Source organism: Dipteris shenzhenensis, chromosome 2 (genome assembly GCF_047967505.1).
Source record: "Dipteris shenzhenensis isolate YYH24624 ecotype China chromosome 2, Dip_SZ_1.0, whole genome shotgun sequence".
In the NCBI taxonomy this organism is placed as follows: Eukaryota; Viridiplantae; Streptophyta; class Polypodiopsida; order Gleicheniales; family Dipteridaceae; genus Dipteris; species Dipteris shenzhenensis.
In genome coordinates, this window is record NC_141597.1 from 58,362,068 (window position 1) to 58,382,677 (window position 20,610).

Consider the following 20,610-nt stretch of genomic DNA (forward strand, 5'->3'; position numbering starts at 1 on the left):
CTCTAGCCTCTACTCTCTACTGTACCCTCTACTCTAGAGTGTACTGTGTACACTGCAGTTGTTAGCAGCTGGCTTGCAGGCGACAAGCTTTGATTATGTATACAGTTTACACCATACAGTTACCAGTATATCATTATGGCATGTTACATGTATGATGTAAACAGTAATACATAATACATTTTGTTATATTTTGAACCTTGAATCTTGAATCTTGAAATTTGATTCTAAAATTTGAATTATAAAGTTAAAAGTTTATTATTTGAACTATGGGCCATGGCATATGCTAGCAACCATATGCACTTGCAACTAATTAGTTAATAGTAATTTGTAAACTGGAAGATCTATGTCTTTGTAAACCTCAATCTATAGGCTACGTGATGCATCTTTTTACTCTTTCAACTGTGTAATATGTGTGTGCATTGTGTGCACAATATGGATATCTGAGAGCTCTTTTGAGAGAGAGAGAGAGAGAGAGAGAGAATCTGAAGATAATTATTTATGAAGTATACTTGTTATTTGCGAAGTTTTACTGCCCATGTTGTCACAATAAATGATAACTGGCCCATCTGTAGACTATATGACCTGGGGATCAGTGGCTTGGCTTACTCTTTCAGGGCTCTAGGTTTTCTTTGAGAGACATGACTTGTCTTGGACTCTTCACATCCGACGGTACCTTGTGGAGTCGTACTCTTTAGAGGATGTTCCGGCCACTCTCTTCAGGGCTGCTCATTCCTAGTTGACTCTCCATGGGAGGTTTTAGCTAGCATTGCAGCATGGCACATTTGGAGAAAGAAAGAAAAGAAAGAAAGTTTATTAAAGTCTTCGGAAGACCGATGGGTCTATGAGACTGTGAATAGTGGAGCTACTAGACGAGCGCCAGATGCTCTGAGGCTATGGAGGGTTCTCAAGTTCACCCTTCTCAGAAGAGATTGGCCAGTACTTGGACAGATACAGTACACACTCTAATGGCCATATGGGCGACCATGCAGGGATCCTCTCGAGAAGCCTCCTCCAGGAGAGTTACTTTTTTTAGGGATTGGAGAGACTCTCCCTTCCTTGCTAAGACTTCTACAGGGTTGAGTTGGCATTTTCAGCCTCAGCCTTGGTTTCTTTCTACCTCATTCTTCTGAGGTGTTTTTTATTACATGCTTAGCATGTTGTATTTCTGCACAGAGCTTGCTCTAGTGAGTTTCTTTCTTACTTAATAGAAGTCTCTTTTTTGCCCAAAAAAAAAAAGAAATAGCAAATGCTTGAATAGAAAGTGCAGCTGAGTCATGATCAAGGTGATAAAGGCCCTTTTGCAAAATGCCAGTGAGAACTATGGCATTGTCATCACGAAGATCATATACTAAGCATTTGTATCCATCAAATATCACTCTGAAACCTGAAGTGGCAATTGCTGAAATTGAACTCAAGTTGACTTCGATTCCAGGCACAGAAAGAACATTTGTCAAAGTGACAGGATGGCTTAGCACATGTGACAGTCCCCCCTAAAGGTACATTAGCTAAGGAATGAAACAACTCTCTGCAAGAGGTGACGTGCTTGGAAGCACCACTATCAAAATACCAAGACTGAGCATCATTAGCAGAAAAGAATGCATCAACTTTGGAGGGATCAAAAGAGCAATGGACAGCCCATGCCCAATCATCTTGGAGAGCATGTGCATGTGAGGCATCTGTTGGCTCATGGGATTCAATTGCATTTGAGGCATTGACTGTCAATCCTGCTTTCTTTTTCTCCGAAGCAATGCGCTTCCTGCATTCTGAAATCATGCCTTGGCTTGCGACAATAGTTGCATCTTTTCTTCTTTGACTTATCTCCTGTATTTTGAGATGCATTGGAAAAATTGCCACTATTAGGCGCATATTTAGGCTTGCCCATCTTGGAAGCCTTGCTGTTTCCTCTCTGCTCTGAAGCAAATGCATGATCAGGAATAGTAGCTTGCCTATTAGCATGACTTAGCTCTTCTTGCAAAAGGAAAGTGACTGACTGATCAAAGGAGTAGTTGGTTTCGATTACCCATGGCCACTAGTCGGACGAAGGTTTCGATACTGATCCCAAGCTCGGGATGCTTCGTCAGGAGATAAGAAGTGTTTTCTAAATTCCTTTTTAAACCCCTCCCAAGTAGTGGATGCTACTCCATCTTTCTGTTGTTTTATCCACCACCTATCCGCTGCCTCATTAAACATATGGGTGGCCTCACGGATTTTCTTCATATCATTCTTGATTTCACAAATGGCGAAGGCCTTGTCCCATTTGTGTAACCACGTCTCAATGATATCGGAACTACGGTCAGACATCCGACCAGAATACTTTTCTGGCCTATAATTGGAAATATTAGGCACCTTAGCCCTCCTAGGCTCGACCGTACGAACATTGGACTCCAGTTCCATCGGTGATTTACCTTTCTCCTCACGAGATGGTCTGGCACACATACTATGTACCATTTTCTTGAGCTTAGACTGCCCTACATTTATTTGTAAGTGCTGCGCTAAAATCTGTTGCAAGGCATCCTCTAACATTGCAATTTTGCCAGACAGTGTATGACGTGCTGGGCACGACACCTGCGGGGTCGGCCGGACTCCCGACTCTACGCGATCCATCCTAGAAGCTTCTTCCTCTACTTCCATTAAGGTCAATGGATGTGTGTGTGTGTGTGTGTTACAAATCACAAGTCCAACTTCCAAATTTATAGCTAACCAAGCATATATCACACTGTAACCAAAACCACTTTTCCCTGTACTAGGGAAAACTCCTGCAATCCAAATTGACTCAAACACGGAGGCAAATAAACAAGCATGATCTCCAACAAAACTTAGAAGGCATAGAGAGCTCCCTGGTTATAATTCTTGCTGCATGTTCCACTCGCATCGTGGTAAGCAATTCTTGGGCTGCATTAGTACCACAGCGTGTGCTTTACGAAATCAGCAGGGAGGCTTACCAGCATTTGGTCTTCTATCCATCTCTTCTCGGTTTCGTTATACACTTTGAAACTAGTAACGAAACCATTAAACCAATACTTGGTTCGATCGCGTCAAGATAGGTGTGTAGGCTAGCATATCTCCCCCAGGTAATCACGATGCCCTTTTAATAGACCTTGTGTCTGTAGATCTTTCGCGTCGCGTTTTAGTGTATCTTACACATACAGTGCAAAATCCTTCACTCGATTCCTGTCACTGACTGATAAGGCTGCTGTCGGCAGAGCTTGCAGACGTATCCTGCCAGCTCGTAGTTGAGGCTTCGCTTTGACAATCGTTAAGAGACCATGCCCAATCACCACTTTCTTCAGTCTGGACGCACTGGTAATCGGATACCGAATTTGTCTAAGCTATCGCGTAAGTGATTCTCGTCGTGCACTGCTCGTCTTCCACACCTTCAAATCAACGACGAAATATACGACACCACGAGATTACAATAGCTAGTCCCTTCCCGCGATGTCAAGGAGTCCTGAAGGTAACCCGTGATTGTAAAAATAGTTGATCCCCAGAAAGCATTTTTTCTTGAAACCGATGCAAGTGGCAGTGCTGTAGGAGCAGTTCTTCTCCAAGAGGGAAGGCCAGTAGCCTTTGAAAGCAAGAAGCTTTCTCCCTCTCAACGAAATTGGCCTTTTCATGAGTTAGAGTTATATGATATTGTCCATGTTCTGAAAACATGGAGACATTATTTGTATGGGTCAGAGTTTTATGTTGATGTTGATCACGATACTCTAAAACATTGTTGATAATAACCTGACTTGAGAGGCCGCCAAGCTAGGTGGGCAGAACTCATGCAGGAGTTTAATTTGATGATTCGGTACCGAAGAGGGAAGGATAATAAAGTTGCTGATGCGTTGTCCCGCATTATGCATAACATGAGTTTCACAGTATTAGAGAGTTCTCTAATGACAGCAAATGACACAACTTAATCTGTTTGCTCCTAACTGATTCTTGATTCACGGGCATAGGCACCTCAGTTTTCCTCCCAGCCAACCTCGCTGGTAGCAAGCTCTCAGCAAAATCATATTGTTACGTGAAGCTCCTGCCTACTAAATTCCACCAAGCCCCAAAATTCCCTAGATGGATCTAGTATGCCACATGTCTTCTTTCTAGGGTCCCTCCTTAATGCATCATTTACCCCTCTCTTGGGATATCATTAAAACCATTTGCCCCTAGGCACATTTAATGCATTTAGGTTTCTTAGCCTTAGATCCACCTAGTCTAGTGCCATGTCACCCTCACCAAGGACCTTGACCTTTATTCCTTTTTTATCATTTACAAAAAGCCCAAACAAATATAATACAAACATTGATCCTTTAAAGGAAAATGCCGACTGACCCTTCCGAGATCATGTTACCTCGACTTGAGCGTAACAGCCAAATAAATAATGATTGTTGCCAGCCATTGCAAATGGGACAAGTCAAAAAACACTGACAAAATGACCCAAAAGATAGCCTCAAGGCTTGCAGCTGCAAAAAAATAGGACTTGCTGTCCAAATCTGAAAAAGGCCCAAAATAAGCTGTAATTTGCAAATGTGATCAAATGGCCTGCAATTTCTTGCCAAATTCACTGCAAATCTGAAAGTATTGTGCAATCTGCCTGCAATAGACCCAAAAGCCCCAATTTGTAGAGCAAAATTGAGCCAAAAATGGGGCAAATTCAAGAAAAGCCCCAAATTGTCTGCAAATCTGCAATCTACCTACAAAATCGTAGCCTGAATGCAAAAGGCCCAAATATCACCAAAAATTGCAGATCTACTGCAAGGTCTGCTCCCTTAATCGAAGCCAAACAATGGCGAAATGCACAGCTGAGCCTGCAAATGAATCCTGCAAGTACAAAACAGTACGGACAGAACTGTGCGGTCAAATCTGACGCAGAAGTACGGGCTGTACGGACGACCATACGAAACTGTGCGGGCAAATTTCTGACGTGCTGTACGGACGGCCGTACGGATAGGGGGAAAATTTTCCCTTTTTGATAGCTGACGCGCCGTACGAAAATTCGTACAGCTGTATGGAAATTGTAAGGACGACAGGTCGCGGGGTCGCGTCGGAGCTGTGAGGGACGTCCGGTAGCTGAGCTTGACGATGGAGCTGAAGGGAGCTGGAGCTGGAAGCAGGAAGCTAGGAGCAGGTCCAAGAAGGAAGTGCTCTGATATCACTGTAGGCTCACGGAAGCAAAAGGATGCACAAGAGCGGAGCAAGAAGTGAAAGCCGTCATATCAACTAGAATAATAAAAATGAAAGTACAAAGTACTATAAAAGAGAACCCTAGGACCTAGTGTCCTAGTGGTACCACTAGTACTAGGTGTCATAAGACACTAAAAGTACTAGGTGACGTAAGTGCCAATAACTAAAGCTACATGGCACATACCAGGGCCCAAAGGGCATCAATACGACCGGGAGAAGATGGCCTACACTCAAGAAAACGGGTATCTGAAAGTCTTTTTTGTTCCTCCCTTTACAAGGATGCCAAGAAAATCATGTCGACAGGTAGATAAAAACTATTAATACCATGGAGAGCTACTAAGGTGTACACAAACCATTCTGCAAGTAAGACTCCCAAATATGCATCACTGCCACCCTCAAATCCTCCTCTGCATAGAAGACATCTGGAACCCTACTATTGGCACATTGAGCATGTGTGTGAGGCTCAAAGATCTAAAAAGTTGTCAAAAGTAGATACCCAAGGGGCCAGGGCAATGCAAATAGCACCACCTCTATCCAATGTCCAATCATCCACATAAAATCTATCAATCCATGCATAGATGAGACTCAAGCGTCTCCTAATGGACCAAGAAAATAGGAGCAATTGTGGCACGACATGAAAAGCATCATCGACCACTAATCTTGGACTCTAAATTGAAGAACGAATGCATCCTAGAAATCTCTTTCAAGAGAGTGAATGCCACCTTTCCTTCCCCCTCTTTGTCTGTAGGGAACTCCAGCATGTCGAAGATACCTCCAAATACCCAAGAATCAGCAATACAGACCCGAGAGAGAAGCTCCTTCCAAAATAGAACTCTTTCCCCTCTATTATTAGGAGCATAGAGGTTGTGAAAGCAAATCTTGCATCAATCTATCAACAAGATAATCCACTCGTACCTAGATAGAATGATAATACCATGGCCCACCACAAGGGGAGAATGGAGGCTGAAACTGAAATGCAAGTCCCTCCCCTGGTGTGAAATGACGAAGCAAATCTTGCATCAATCTATCAACAAAATAATCCACTTGTCCCTAGATAGAATGATAATACCATGGCCCACCACAAGGGGGAGAATGGAGGCTGAAACTGAAATGCAAGTCCCTCCCCTGGTGCGAAATGCAGAAGACCAAAAGTACAACCTGAAAGCAACTTGACTTGACTTACTGCAATGTCTAAAATCCAGTTTGTGTTCCTAAAGAAAAAGAATATCAATCCGTCCCACTAAGACCCCAGGATCATTGATTACGAATGACTTGCCTTCAGTGGCGATGGAGATCAAGACCAAGATCCTCAATGTTCTAGCTAACAATCCTCAACGGCTTGCAAGAAGAATCCAAGAGCTGCTTCCAAATCAAAACATGCATCAAATGTGGAAGCATGCCCAAGATAGAGCTGAAAGTTATGTGAATCCACATAGAAGAAAAGTTGAATTTAAAGAAGGTGAGAAAACTTTATTTAGGCCGCTCGAGATCTATGGGTTCATGGTGATGTCCTCCGCATCAGCTCGAGAAGCAACAAGGGCCATTAGCCACATATGACAGGGGAGAGGCAGGCTTTTGACAAGATTGATGCAGCCATCCCAAAGGTCTCACGGAAGGGGGGCCAATGGATAGGTTAGTTTTCTAAAATAGGAATGCTCCTCATGGCCCTTTTCACAATCTCTCACTCTAGGTTGTGACGTGTGAAGATAAGATCTTTGGGGATATGGGGGATACAAAAAAGTGCTTTTGGCCGTCTTGGTAGGGCAATCAAAGAGAATAGTGTGGATACCCTTCTTCTCCATCACCACCCACATTGCCACATGCTTGCAACTAATTGCCTCGCAAGAGCAACATTTGTTGGCACCATGCCAGTTTTCACCACTGGAGCCATAAACCACGACCACCTCTCCTAGAAAGCTCTTCTTCCTCAGTAGAGGGAGATTTGACGAGAAGAATTTCCAGTCCCTTGGAAGGCTCTATCAATCAGATCTAGATAGATTATATTAAACCAAACCGTCGAAAGTAATACCTAATTTTCCTTGTTATGTAAGGAGTTCAAATCCAAGGAAGGAGCACTAACTGCTGCACACGATCCTTACCACGTTCTGGTCTCAATTGGGGATAATCTTCCAGCCAAGGAACATCTGTTATTTCTCTTTGTTGGTGACTCATGAAGGACTCCCCGTAGATTCTTTGCTGGAGCCAATAAGGAGAGGAAGTACATGCCATTGATAGGCCACATTGTACATTGCTTTTGGATGGCATAGAGGATTTGGCAATGCTCCGTCTAGATTCTTTCTAGGGCGTGGCAGATTGAACATGTAATCACATCGGGTATGGCAGCCTTCCTGACAGAGGGGTGGCATGTCTATTAAACAAGCAAAGCTATGCGTTCATGCACCCACAGGCTGCTTAAGGTTAGAATTTAGCAGTAATCATCAAACAATGCCAAAAGAACTAAAATTTCATAGCAAACAAAAAAATTCCTTGTTTGGTCACTGACCAAACTAGCTAATCTGCTTCAAAAGCATGATCTAGGAGAGCAAATACCCATACTGTTTGTCTTAGTAGACATTATAGACAATTACACCAAAGCAACATTTTCAAGGATTATGTTACAATTACCATACCTGAAAATACTCCATCAGCCGCTGCTGAGACAGTAGATAGAACTGTGCTTCATGCAACTTTTCCTCCAGCTCATCTCCCCGCCCTACAAAGCATTGGTCATGCTGTCATGAAAAACAAACTCAATGAAGATAAAAGCATGCAGTTTTTAGTAGCAAATTTTAGAAAGTGTACATCTCAACTGCAAAAAGCCACACCAGCTGCTGAAAATCTAAAAATAGAGTGTAACTTCTGTGCAAGTTCATCCACTAACTGCTTGCGAATCCCCTCTTCAAGAAGCTGTCTGGGATCCTGAAAACCAGCCCAATTTAAATTAATTCCCACTTCGCCTGATGTGAATTTGCATCCATACAAACATAAAATCACTGAAAAAGGCAGAATGACATTATGTATTTTCTTCACCAAGACAATGGGATTGAAATTGCTCATATACACAAAGTGAAAAATAAATGCTTTCAAACTCATCACAACACTAACACAATTAAGACTGCACGACAATAACGCACCAAAAATCAAAACAAAACAAAACAATAACGTACCAATTCAAAGGCTCCAATGAATGTCTTTGTCATGGCCATAATACCCTGCAGAAAGATGCCATCAAAACTACCATGAAACCATAAATGATAGGTGTAAATATATCTGCACCTCCTTTCTTTAAAACATAACCCCTTTTTAAAATTCCAAGGCAGAATTTAATTATTCAATAAACGATGGTTGCCAGACTGAAACTGTTAAACAAACTGAAGGACGATCTGTTAGAAAATCCATGATATTCCCTAGATAGGAATGACTTAGTCATCCGGAGAGGTGACATTCCATTCGTTAGCTGCTCACAACACTGAATCCACATATATTCCCTAGGAAGGAATGACTTAGTCATCAAGAAAGGCAATATTCCACTCATTAGCTGCTCACAACACTAAATCCACATATATTCCCTAGGAAGGAATGACTGAGTCATCAGGAGAGGAGACATTCCAGTCCATGGGAAGGAATGACCAAGGTGCTCACAACAATGAATCCACATATATAGCATAGTCTAAGCGAGGTTAGGCAGCATGAAGGAGAAGCCACCCTTTGACCTCCCAAAATGATCAGGGGAAACCTTCAATGTGGCTCTGACACAATGCGCCCAATCAAAATGCATTGACATACATGCATGGCTGCAATACTCAAATCTGATTAGCTCCTCTAGAGTATGTGAGGTGCTGAGTGCGTGCCTATGTGACACATGGCAAAGCCACCTAGCTTAGGCCAATGATATGGTGCCATGTGGCACGCGTTCCCTCCATCCATGGTGGATACATGTGGGGGTATGCTACTTAATTACAAACACCTACCAACAACATAGGGTCATGGGTGGTCTACCTTCTAAACCTTTTGATACTCCTGACCAGTAATCACCCCAAGGGTCAGATTGACATACGGCATATCAAGTGACACGAGTAGTACACACACACACACTTTTTCTTTTCTTTTTTTTGAGAATAAATATTTTATTGCTGTAAAATAATTACATTCATAGTTACTTCAAAGTGGAGTAACTACTACTCAACTGAAAATCTCAGTATAAGCTGTATATACATCATGATCAATCAAATGAGTCTGGCAACAATCATAGAATGATTGCTGCAGAGATCGTTTGAAAAAAAAAAAAGATGAAAAAAGAGAATCACCAAAGACTCTATGATGTCTATCCATCCATAGAGTCCACAGTGCTCAGTAGCGCACCCAAACAAAAAATAAATCAAAACCCTGTCTAGCTGGATTAACTCCCAACAACCAGAAGAACCTGCCAAACGTAACAATAGGAAACCTCGCTCAAAGCCTCTGTCGGATGAGAGCGAGGAAATCACAAGTGTGTGGACAGTGCCAGAAGATGTAAAGCACAGATTCAGCAGAATGTAGACATCTGTGGTAAACAGCCAGAGCAATATGTCTATGCGCGAGTAATTGCCCAAATGGAAAAATGCCAGTATCACTCGCCAAAGGAAAAGCCGTTGCCTAAGAGGGACTTTATAATGCCAAAGGTCCCCCATGCATCTTTGGAGAGCAGAGACGATGCATAGAGAGTAATCTGAGACCTTTCTTACTATTTTTTGAACACCATAAAATTTTCATGATAGCAGACATAAAGGAAACCAGATCTACCTTAGTGAACATGATGAGAGGCACATAGAATTGTATGTATGCTATCAGAATGGATTGCCTTATTCGCAAACGAACATGTAATGGCCAAGTTGCAAGCTTCCAATATTCAAGTTTTGCCCTCAACTTTGTGAGCACCCAATCAGTTTGTTCAGAACGAGTGAGCCCCCAACCTAGAGGATAGCCAAGATGTCGAATCAATTGAGAAGTTGGAACAATTTCCCTGGGCCAAAAGACTATGCCAGTCTTTAGAAAGAGCAACCTCTATCTGTAAAAGCTCTTTGTCGTGCTCTAGTCTCCCATTTAGCCAGTTTCCTGTGATCATTGACTTGAAGACAATGTCTGGCTTGGCATAGTGTTGTTTGCTCATGCAAAGACAATGGATGATGATGGCTGAGTTCAGTGAGGTCTTGATAAGTCAATTTGGCCTGAGCAACAGTTTCTCTCAGAGTCTTCATGTAAGACTTGCCATAAACTCTAATTACAACTTGCATTTTGGAAACAAAAGAATCCCATGCATTATCAATATCAAAATGGCTCTGAGAAGACAGAGAGTGAGATGCTTTAGTAACCATGGCCTTGAAAACAACATGCTGCAAATAGCTATTGTTCACAATCAGATGTCACCTTTGAGGCAGTCTATCATCTGGCATATCATAATAATAGAACCTCAACCATAAAGGTGCATGATCTGAATGCACAAAGGCATAGCCAATCCACATTTTGCATGTAAAATCATCATTTTGTTGCGGAGCTACACTATACCAGCGATCCAGACGTGCCTGATAAGAAGAAGGTCATTATGTTGGAAGGTGTAGCCTCGTGACAAAGGCTGCAATTCCCTCCAAAGATCAACCAAATCAAGATGCATCAGTAATTGAGACCATGCATGCCTTTCAGGAGTTAACATATGAGTATGTCCTGATGTATTGTCACCCTGTTGCGGAGCATTATTGAAATCCCCACATATGAAGGCATGATATCTCCATGGATATTGTTGCATGGCATCCCAAATTGCAGTTCTATCCCGAGAAGATTGAGATGCATAGACAGAGGCAAATTCAAACACCTCACCTTGAATGATGCATTGAAGAATAATCCATCTACCTTGGTTGTCATTTAAGGCAATAACTGGCTGAAGTTCATGCTTGATCAAAAAGACTACACCTGAGAAAGAATGCTCCCAGGCATATAAGATATCATAGCCACAATAATGACCTGTCTTTCCTGCATAGACATGTTGATTGTGTTCTTCTAATGCCACTATGTCAGGCTGAAATCTATTGATATACAGCCACACTGATTTCCATTTCCTACTGTGACACATCCCCTGAACATTAAGGGTAAAGCATTTGATATGAGCAGTTATATTTACAGATATTTAACAGCTATGTACAGCAGCAACCTTCAGGATGTCAACCCTGCATTTCTACCTCAGGGTCAGGGCCTCTTCCCTGAGAAGAAATATCCGCTTGAGGAGTGGACAGCAAAGCAGCAACTTTTTCTTCAGGGAAGAGGGTTCTCCTAGCTGTCACTGCAGCCCACATGATCCCAATTCCTGAATTGACCTCGGGGGAGTTTCCACTAGAAGATGCACCATTCCAAGTGCGAGGGGGTGGAGATCGTCGAACAGAAATAACTTTTCTTGGACTTTGCCATCCATCAGTTGGAGGTTTCAATCCTTTTGCTGAGGGTTGAATAGCAGGAGGCTAAGGGGAAGAAACATTCCCATTTGAAACCACTGGAGCTTTGCCTTTATCCTGATTCACAAAAAACTGTCTATTACCTTTATTTTTATTCCCAATAGAGGCAGGAGCATCCTTAGTGGGCAATTGAACAAGCAAAGTGGTAGGAGGCATTTTATGCTCACTCATTGGACACTACGAAGCCATGTGCCCAAATTTTTTACAATCAAAGCAAGCCCCTGCAAATAATCCCCATTTCAATTTATAAAAAACACTTCCCATGTCAACATTGTTCACCGTGATTGAATAAGACTCTGGTGTGGGATATCGATTTGAGTTGCCATTGGGCCTTGGCGGGCAAACCACTTTGCCTAAAGTCGCTGCAATTTTAGGCAAGAGTGAAGCCATGCATTGCGGGTAGTCTACAATTTCAACCCAGACCGATCATCGATGTCGGATCAAAGCCTAAAAATCCCTTGTGGGTGACCATGGCAAAACGTGCACCATTTGCTGCCCAAAAAAGAGGGGCGAATGTTCCAAAAGCATTTGCCTGTGAATCTCATCTACCATAATGACCTCAAAAAAACCTCTGGCTGCATAGTGTACCTTTCGAACAAATGAGCCAGCTAGTGTGCAGGTCAACCAGTTGCCTACCTCTACAGCAGGTGGCATCAAACCTCAGAAAAATAAAATAACTGCATTTTTGGCATATTCTCTAACTGGATCCACAATTTCATTCACTTCAACCATGAGACCAACCGATGGCATAGAGTCTTTCCACTCTTTCCTTGTGTCTGCAAATCCTTACTGCCTACTTTTGTTTTTTGCATTGAACTGATCGATCCTTTTGAAAAGTTTTTTCATAGGAATATTCAGCCATGTCTTTGAAAGAAGATGGAACCCAAAAAAGGAGGTGCCTGAGAAATGATAGTATAGAAAAAAACAGCCCACAGAGAAGAGGAAAATACTATATTTGTAAGGAGAAGAAGGAGAAAGAGAGATGTAGGGATCAAAGGAAAAGAAAAGACAAGATCTGTAGAAGAAAAAGAGAAAAAAACCAGTTAAAAATCCCAGATGAACTAAATTTCAGAAAAAGAGTGAAGATTTTGGCAATGGATGAGTACACAGGACCCATAAACCCAAGAGGAGAGAGAGGGGAGCAGAGAGCCTTCAAAACCAGCGTAGAGAACAGTCCGTGAGCCAAACCCTGCATAAAATCGACCCAAAGAGCAGGGAGTCAACTGAAAACAGCAACCTGAAGAAGGCGAGACAGGCCGTATAGGCCGTACACCTGTACGGAACTATGGCAGGCTGTACAGCAGGTCTTCAATGCTCCAAAACGCCATTTTTTGAGGTCTGAAGTAGCGCAACAGGTAGCTGAAGCAAACTGGCCGGTTTGGGAAGGCTCCGGAGCTGATGGGAAGGCTAGAGCAAGGGCTCTCTCCCTCACACCACTCTCACTACACACACCCTCTCACACATACACACATACACCTTCTCACTACACACACACCACACAGACACACCCACACACACACTTTTTTTTTTTGGGTGAAATCATTGATTGATTATATTATATGTGTAGTAACCTCAAAGAAAGGTTCTACAATTACATCAACTGAAAATTTCAGTATATGCCAAAAAGACCTCATGATCTATTCAGCGGGTCTGCAAGCAATCAAAGAAAGATTGCTGCAGAGAACGCCTAAAAAAGCCAAACAAAGAGAAAGTAGGATCACCAAAGACTTTACAATTCCTATATGTCCATAAAGTCCATAGTGCCCAGTAGCGAACCCAAATGAACAAAAGATGAAACTCCGATCTCGATGGATGAAACCCAAATAGCTAGAAGAACTTCCCAGACGAAACAGATAGGAATCTCGCTCGCAGGTGCCAAAAAAACTCACGAGAGCACGAACAATGCCAAAACAGATAGGAATCTCGCTTGCAGTCGAAGCAGATAAAAAAACTCACGAGAGCACGAACAATGCCAAAACAAGTGAGGCACAGTCTCCGAAGAAGCAGAACATCCATGGCAAAGTGCAGGAGCAATGTGTCAATGAGTTGATAGCTGTCCAGATGGAAACACTCCCAAAAGAACTCGCCAAATGAAAACCTGTTGCGGTACTTTATAGGCCCAAAGTTGCTGTAATCTTTTCCTCCACCACTTGGCTGGGTGATGCATTCGCCAAACAGAATCACCTCTCTCTGAAACCCAAGGTTGAGGCAAAAGGATTTTATACAATGCAAGTATAGTAATCTGAGATAGCCTCAAAGGACGAGAAGAGGACCCTAGAGAAGTCAAAGTCCAATCTTCCAGTCGGTCCTAGAGTTCCAAAGGAGGAATCGGAACAAAGGGCGAAAGCATAGAAGTAATTTGTCGCCACAAAGGACGATAATGAGAGCCCAATCCATATGTAGTGGCTGCTAGAGAAAAGGGGAGCACAGTACCAGCATCATCTATAACATCAGCAACAGAGGTGATGCCTTTAACACGAGACAAAGTAGGAACGTCGAGGTTCCTGTAAAGCCAAGGGAGGCTGAAAGACTTTCGACCAGTGAATGCTTTCAACTCTCAAGGAATTCCCAAGCAAAGATTGCCGTCCATTCCATTCCAGATGAGAAAGAACATGCTTCCAGTCAAGAAGCAAGCGGGAGACAAAAGGACATCCAGGCAAAGTCCCATCAGTGCAGCCAAAAAAGAAATCCCAGTGATCCAGTTGCCAATGACCAAACGTAGAGATACTGATATGAGTGACAAGAGTCCTAATCATAAGAGCCCAAGGCTGATCACCTTGCATAAATTGCAGCAACATTTTCCCCCTGTGGGCAAGAATATGCACATGAATATCCATGATGTTCAATCCACCATGCATCTTGGGAGAACAAATGTGATGCATCGAAAGCAACCTGAGACTTTTTCTGCCATGTTTGGATCACCAGAAGAGTTCCATAAAGACAGACATGAAAGATGTAAGATCTGCCTTAGTGAACATGATCAATGGCAAGTAAAATTGAATATATGCCACAAGGATGGACTGCACTAGACGAACATGCAAAGGCCAGGTTGCCAGTTTTCAATACTCAAGCTTTTTCCGAAGCTTGGCCAAAACCCAATCAGTTTGTTGTCGGCGAGTGAGTTCCCACCCCAAAGGGTAACCAAGATGACGAACAAACTGAGTAAGTGGAATGATATCCCCACGCCATAATAGACTATGCCAGTCTTTGGAATGCAAAGGGAGTAACTTAGACTTCTGAAAATTAACATGAAGACCAGCTGCCAAACCATAAATAGAGAGGGCCTGCATCAAGGCACCAAGATCATGGGGCGTATTCTTCGGTAAAGAAAGAATCATCAGCATAAGCTTGAGCAACCATGCTGCGATTAGCATCCAATTCCAAGCCATGAAGTGATCCTGTAGCCACAAGATGATCAATATATTGCAGCATAGGATGAGTAGCAATGGCATACAGTAAAGCACTGAGAGGGCATCCCTGGCGGACCGAACAACGAAGAGTCCACTCATCCAAGATATCCCCAGAGATAATGCAAGCCGCATTGCTATCTCTGTAAAGCCAGTAAATAACATGCTGCATTTTTTGTCCAAACCCCAAAGCTCGCATAGTTTGTGAGATGAAATCCCATTGAACTGTGTCAAAGGCTTTTGCAATATCTACCTGCAAGAGTAGAACATCCTGCTACGTGTATTTGGCATATTCAATCCCAATATAAGCATTGGCAATGTTATCTGTGATATGGCGACGTGGAACAAAGCCATATTGGGAGGGATGCAACCCATCATGCAAATAACCTTTAATCCGATCAACCACCATTTTGGCAATGATCTTGTAAATGACTGGCATGAGTGTGATTGGCCTCCAATCACCCAATGAATCACATAGCTGCTTTTTTGGAATCGGCTTGAGAAGACCCTTTTTCCATGACAAAGGCATCTGCTGATTTTGCCATGCTGTATTTACCATTTGCAGCAAGGTGAATTTAAGAAGATCCCAGAATGCAAGAAAAAATTCAACAGTGAGACCATCCCATCCTGGAGATTTCCATCTGCCATAGGATCTCAGTGCATCAAACAATTCCCTTTCAGTGAAGGGATGTTCAAGTTCCAAAGCCTGAGCATCAAACAGAATTGGATGAACATGCTGCAAAGGAAGCTGACGTGCAGACACAACCCGAGGAGAAAGAGTATCCAGATGCCCAAAATGAGTGGAGAAGCGCTGCACACCTAAATCAGCAAGCTCTGAACAAGATCTTGACCAAGAACCATCAGGCATCTGGATCCGACAGATATTGGCAGCCTGTCCTTTGTAGTGTAAACTCTTAAAAAATTGCTTGGAAGAGCAGCCTTTATCCAAAAATGCCCGTTGTCTGGATCGAGTTTCCCATTTAGCAAGCTTTCTGCGATCATTAGATTGAAGAGAGAATTGAGCCTGACATAAGAGCATGCTTTCCTCTGAAGACAAAGGGTGAAGATGAGCAAGCTCAGTCAAATTGTGACATTTAAATTTGGCATGTGCTACAGTCTCCCTTGTGGCTTGCATATAGGATTTGCCATAATCTCGAATAACTGCTTGCATCCGAGTAACAAAAGCTTGCCAGGCATAATCCAAACCAATGCGTATCTCACGAGAGAGAGGCTGAATAGCATCAGAGACCAAGGCTTTAAAGTCAGCATGCTCCAGATAACTATTATTAATCAGCAAAAGCCTTCGGCAAGAGGCAATCTGTCAGCGGGAAATTCATGTAAGGAAAGCCTCAACCAAAGAGGAGCATGATCCGAATGTGTGAAAGCATGATCAACCCAAATTTGACAAGTAAAGGCATCACAATGCTGTGGATCAATCTAATACCATCTGTCCAAGCGTGCCCGATAAGAAGATTGAGCATTATGCTGAAAGGTATAACCCGGAAGCATGGGCTGTAATTCCTTCCAGAGATCAACTAGGCGCAACTGAAGCAAAAAATCAGACCATGCCTGTGTTTCAGAAGCATATGAGTGTGGCCTGAGGTGTTGTCACCCGATTGAGGGGCATTATTAAAGTCACCACAAATGAAGGCATGTTGTCGCCATGGATAAGTATGCATGGCAGCCCAGATCAAAGCTCTATCACGAGAAGACTGGGGGGCATAAACCGATGCAAATTCAAAAATTTCCCCTTGAACAAGGCATTGAACAATAATCCATCTACCATGGCGATCATTGAGAGCCACAACAGGTTGAAGGTCGAGCTTTACCAAAAAAGCCACACCAGAAAAGGAGTGCTCTCCAGCATAGAAGATATCATAACCAGCAAAATGGCCTATTTGACCAGCATACATATGCTGATTATGCTCTTGCAAAGCAATTATATCAGGCTGCAATTGCCTGATATACATCCAGACCAGTTTCCATTTGCGACCATCACACATTCCCTGTACATTGAGAGTAACACACTTCAGATGATCAAGCATATTTACAGTTATGGGACAGGTATGTACAGCAACTAATGGGCTGTCTACGTCTGCATTTCCACCTCAATGTCCGGGCCTCTGCCCTAGGATGAAGCATCAGCCTGAGGAGAGGACAAAAGTGCAGCAACTTCTTCAGGAAACAAGGTCCGATTTGCAGTCACAGCAGCCCAGGTCAAGCCAACACCAGAGTTTTCAGCAGGTGTTTTCCCATGAGAGGATGCACCACTCCAAGTCCGAGAAGGCAAAGGTCGCCTGGGGGAGATCACTTTGCGAGGAGTTTGCCATCCATCAGTCAAATTTTTTTCCCCCTTCCCCTGAGGTGGAGAGGACAAAGGCACATGAAAAGAAGCATTACCATGTGAGACAGCCAGGGCTTTGCCTTTTGAACAGAGAAAAACTGTTTGACCCCTCCTTGGGTCTGCATCATAGGCCCATTTGGAGAATACTTACAACTATGTTGCAGCCATTTGTTCCTGTTCCTCCACTGTTTGTACAAGACAGATTACTGGACTGGAAGCTGACTTCCTTATCTCCAGCTACCTGTTCACTTTCAATGCATAATCTGGCCTCCTCGATGGTTTACAGATTTCTTCTTCCACCGCCATGGATTGATAAGCATGCCAACACTCTTTGGAATTTGGATAGGCCTTTATCTTGGTGGCAATCACAACTCAAGAAAATTTGGAAAGCTGAATTGCCATTGAAACAGAGGCTTTTCTTTTGGAGATGTATAGTGGGAGCTTTTTCCATTGGGGTGAAATTGGCAGCACGTCGCATTGCTTCCCCTTCCTGCCCCCGTTGCTCTCATCACCGAGAGACAGTTCCCCATTTGTTATGGTCTTGCCCGCACTCTCAGATATTGATCACTCATGTCTCTCATTTGCTGCGGCTTCGGTTTCCCTCTATCAGATTCGGGAAACTCTTCTGGATGTTTGGATGCTTCTCATCTCAAATGTCTCCATTCCTCCTTTTCTTTCACTGGGCTCGTTTTTGGGTTCTATGGACTATTTGGACACAGAGATTGCATTCTAGGATGGAACAACAGTTTCCTCAGGCATATGCTTTCTTCAGAATGTCCCTCAAGCAATCTTTATATGACAGTTATGCTGCGAGGGACTTGGATGCTACTAGCCTTGAAGTGTTTTCTGACTGTTTTTGAGTTCTTCCATTAGGCTCTCTTTTGGAGTCTAATGTCATGTACATTGATTTCATGTTAATAATATAGTTACTGGTTTCACAAAAAAAAGTGTGTGTGGTGTGTGTGTGATACTGTGTGTGTGATACGGAGAGAAAGATCCTGAGTGTCTGAGTGCTCGCTACCTAAGCCGATCAGCGTTGTCTGAGATCGCGTGGTGCCAATCTCCCCGTCCGTCCTTCCGTACAGCCGTCGTACAATTCCCGTACGGCATACCGCGCCAGGTTGGCTTACCTACTCGTCTTGGAACAGGGCTCCGTTCCTACCTGCACGACCGTTCCTTTCCTGCAGTCTTCCTTCCCTAAGTCTGTACAGTCCCTGCGTACTGTCACCGTCAATCTTCCCGTACATTCGTCAAATTTCCCGTACTGCCTGTCAGTTGTCCCGTACTACCTGTCAGTTGTCCTGTACAGCCTGTCAGTCCTTTCGTGCAACCTGTTAATCAAATATGTGGAGACTATAATATTGCTAAAGTGTTCACTGACCACTTAGCTAGTGTTGCAGGTTCTCGTCCTACTATCCCTCCTAATTAGAAATCTAGAGTCAGTGTGTTCTTTTCCAATTTACAAAGATCAATCCTTCTGCACAAAGCAATGCAACTTTTGAGACCTTTCTCACAATTTGGATTGAAGTACACAATGACCATGATGGCTAAAGGTAAAGTTCCTGGCATATATGGCTCCCCAATCAATTTTTTTAGCAATTTTGAAAAATATGCAGGTCTGATTTGACAAATTATCGAGATATTCTCCATGAGCTTGTACAGTCCGTTAGCTTCTCCGTACGTCCGTACAGTGCGTTAGTCCAGCGTCCGTACAGCCTGTCAGCCCTTCTTCGTGCCCCGTCTGAATATCTCTGTTTGATATCTGTTGAATCCCTTAGCCTCCATGGCAGAAGCAAGCAAGTATTATGTCAAGAGAGCACTCTCTCCTAAACCCACAAGACAATCAAGGGAAACCTCTCCCCCCATGGCTTCTTCATCTGAAGATGCTTCCTATGTGTTTAACATGTTGAATGATGATTTTCAACAAAGTAGAAGAGAATGGATTCTACCTGCTCCGGAACTCACTTACAAAATGAAGTTGCCTTCTCTTGTGCATCCTTTGAAGAAGCTCTCTCAAACTGCAGTTATCATCTTTTTCCCAGGCAAAATACCCTCTGCTAATGATGTGGGACAATGGGTGAATTCTCTTCTAGGTGGATGTTATGTAGAAGGAGTCTATTTTGCCTCCCGAGGATTTTATGAAGTTCACCTTTTGGATGCCTTGACAAAACAAAAGATGCTGGAAATGTCCCCTTTATTTTTTGGTCGACAAATGGTGCATATCATGCCCTGGTCCCCTAATAAGGACTATCAGAACCTCATCAAGCATCATTGCCCTGTATGGGTTGAAGTGGTTGATTTTCCAGATTACATGAGAACAGAGCTTCCAGGTTTAGCTGACATTGGGACAAGTGATCTGTCCCCCTCGTCCCACAGGTAATAAAAATTGTTTTAGCATCTTATGGGATACTGATAGACCGACCCCCTCCTCTATTGCAATTGAGATTGAGGGTGTTAATTTGGGAAAGAAATATTTCACTTTAAAATGGGGCATTTTTGCTGGAGCTTGTTTCTCTTGCCACAAGTTTGGGCATCTTGCTTCGGAGTGTCCCTCTATCCTTCATCCTCCTCCTCCAGCAGCTATTCCTCTGCCATCTAATAAAGGAGGTCAGAAGACATATGTGGAAAAGATTGAAGCTAAAGGAGTAAAGCCTTCAGTTCATACAGGGAGCAATTCAGCTCAAAATAAGGATAAAGGAAAAAGCAAGTTAGGGGAAAATAACTCATCTTCTCATGAGGGATGGCAGACTGCAAAGAAGACGGTGCCTCTCAAACAAAGACCTCTCCAATCTCGTAATTGGGATGCCTCTGCTCCTTCTCCAGGACAATCTTCTACCTCTTCAAGCAACCCCATCTCAAACGCATGGGTTAATGCAATCAAGAAAGTTCTTCCCTTTTGTGAAGAAGATGATATAATCAGGGAATTGGATGCTGAGGGTCAGCAAGACCCTGTGGCAATGGCAGAGGCTTGATGCCTCCCGTTCTTTTGGAGGACCGTTCATCTCTTGTATATATTTTCATGCGTGCTTCTCTTAAATGTATTTCCTATAATATACAGGGCCTCTGCAACCAGAATAAATGGAGGCTTCTATGGCATTATATAAATACAACTCATCCAGATGTTGTGTGTCTGCAAGAGCATAATCAGCATTTTTTTGCTGGCCAGCATGGGTTTTTTTTTGGATATGATATATTTTATTCAGGATCTGAA

General features: G+C 43.0%; 1 protein-coding gene across 5 annotated transcripts in view; it reads right to left on the reverse strand.

The window, feature by feature from the left end:
• Positions 1 to 20,610, reverse strand: part of LOC147905051 (uncharacterized) — a 154,076-nt gene that overhangs the window by 81,183 nt on the left and 52,283 nt on the right. For all 5 annotated transcript variants that reach the window (XM_087389688.1, XM_087389697.1, XM_087389712.1 and 2 more), the window contains 3 exons: positions 8,334 to 8,378; positions 7,992 to 8,085; positions 7,797 to 7,879 (listed from right to left, as the gene is read on the reverse strand). In XM_087389688.1, the coding sequence (XP_087245814.1) occupies positions 7,797 to 7,879; positions 7,992 to 8,085; positions 8,334 to 8,378 (222 nt within the window). The remainder of the gene's footprint in view (positions 1 to 7,796; positions 7,880 to 7,991; positions 8,086 to 8,333; positions 8,379 to 20,610) is intronic.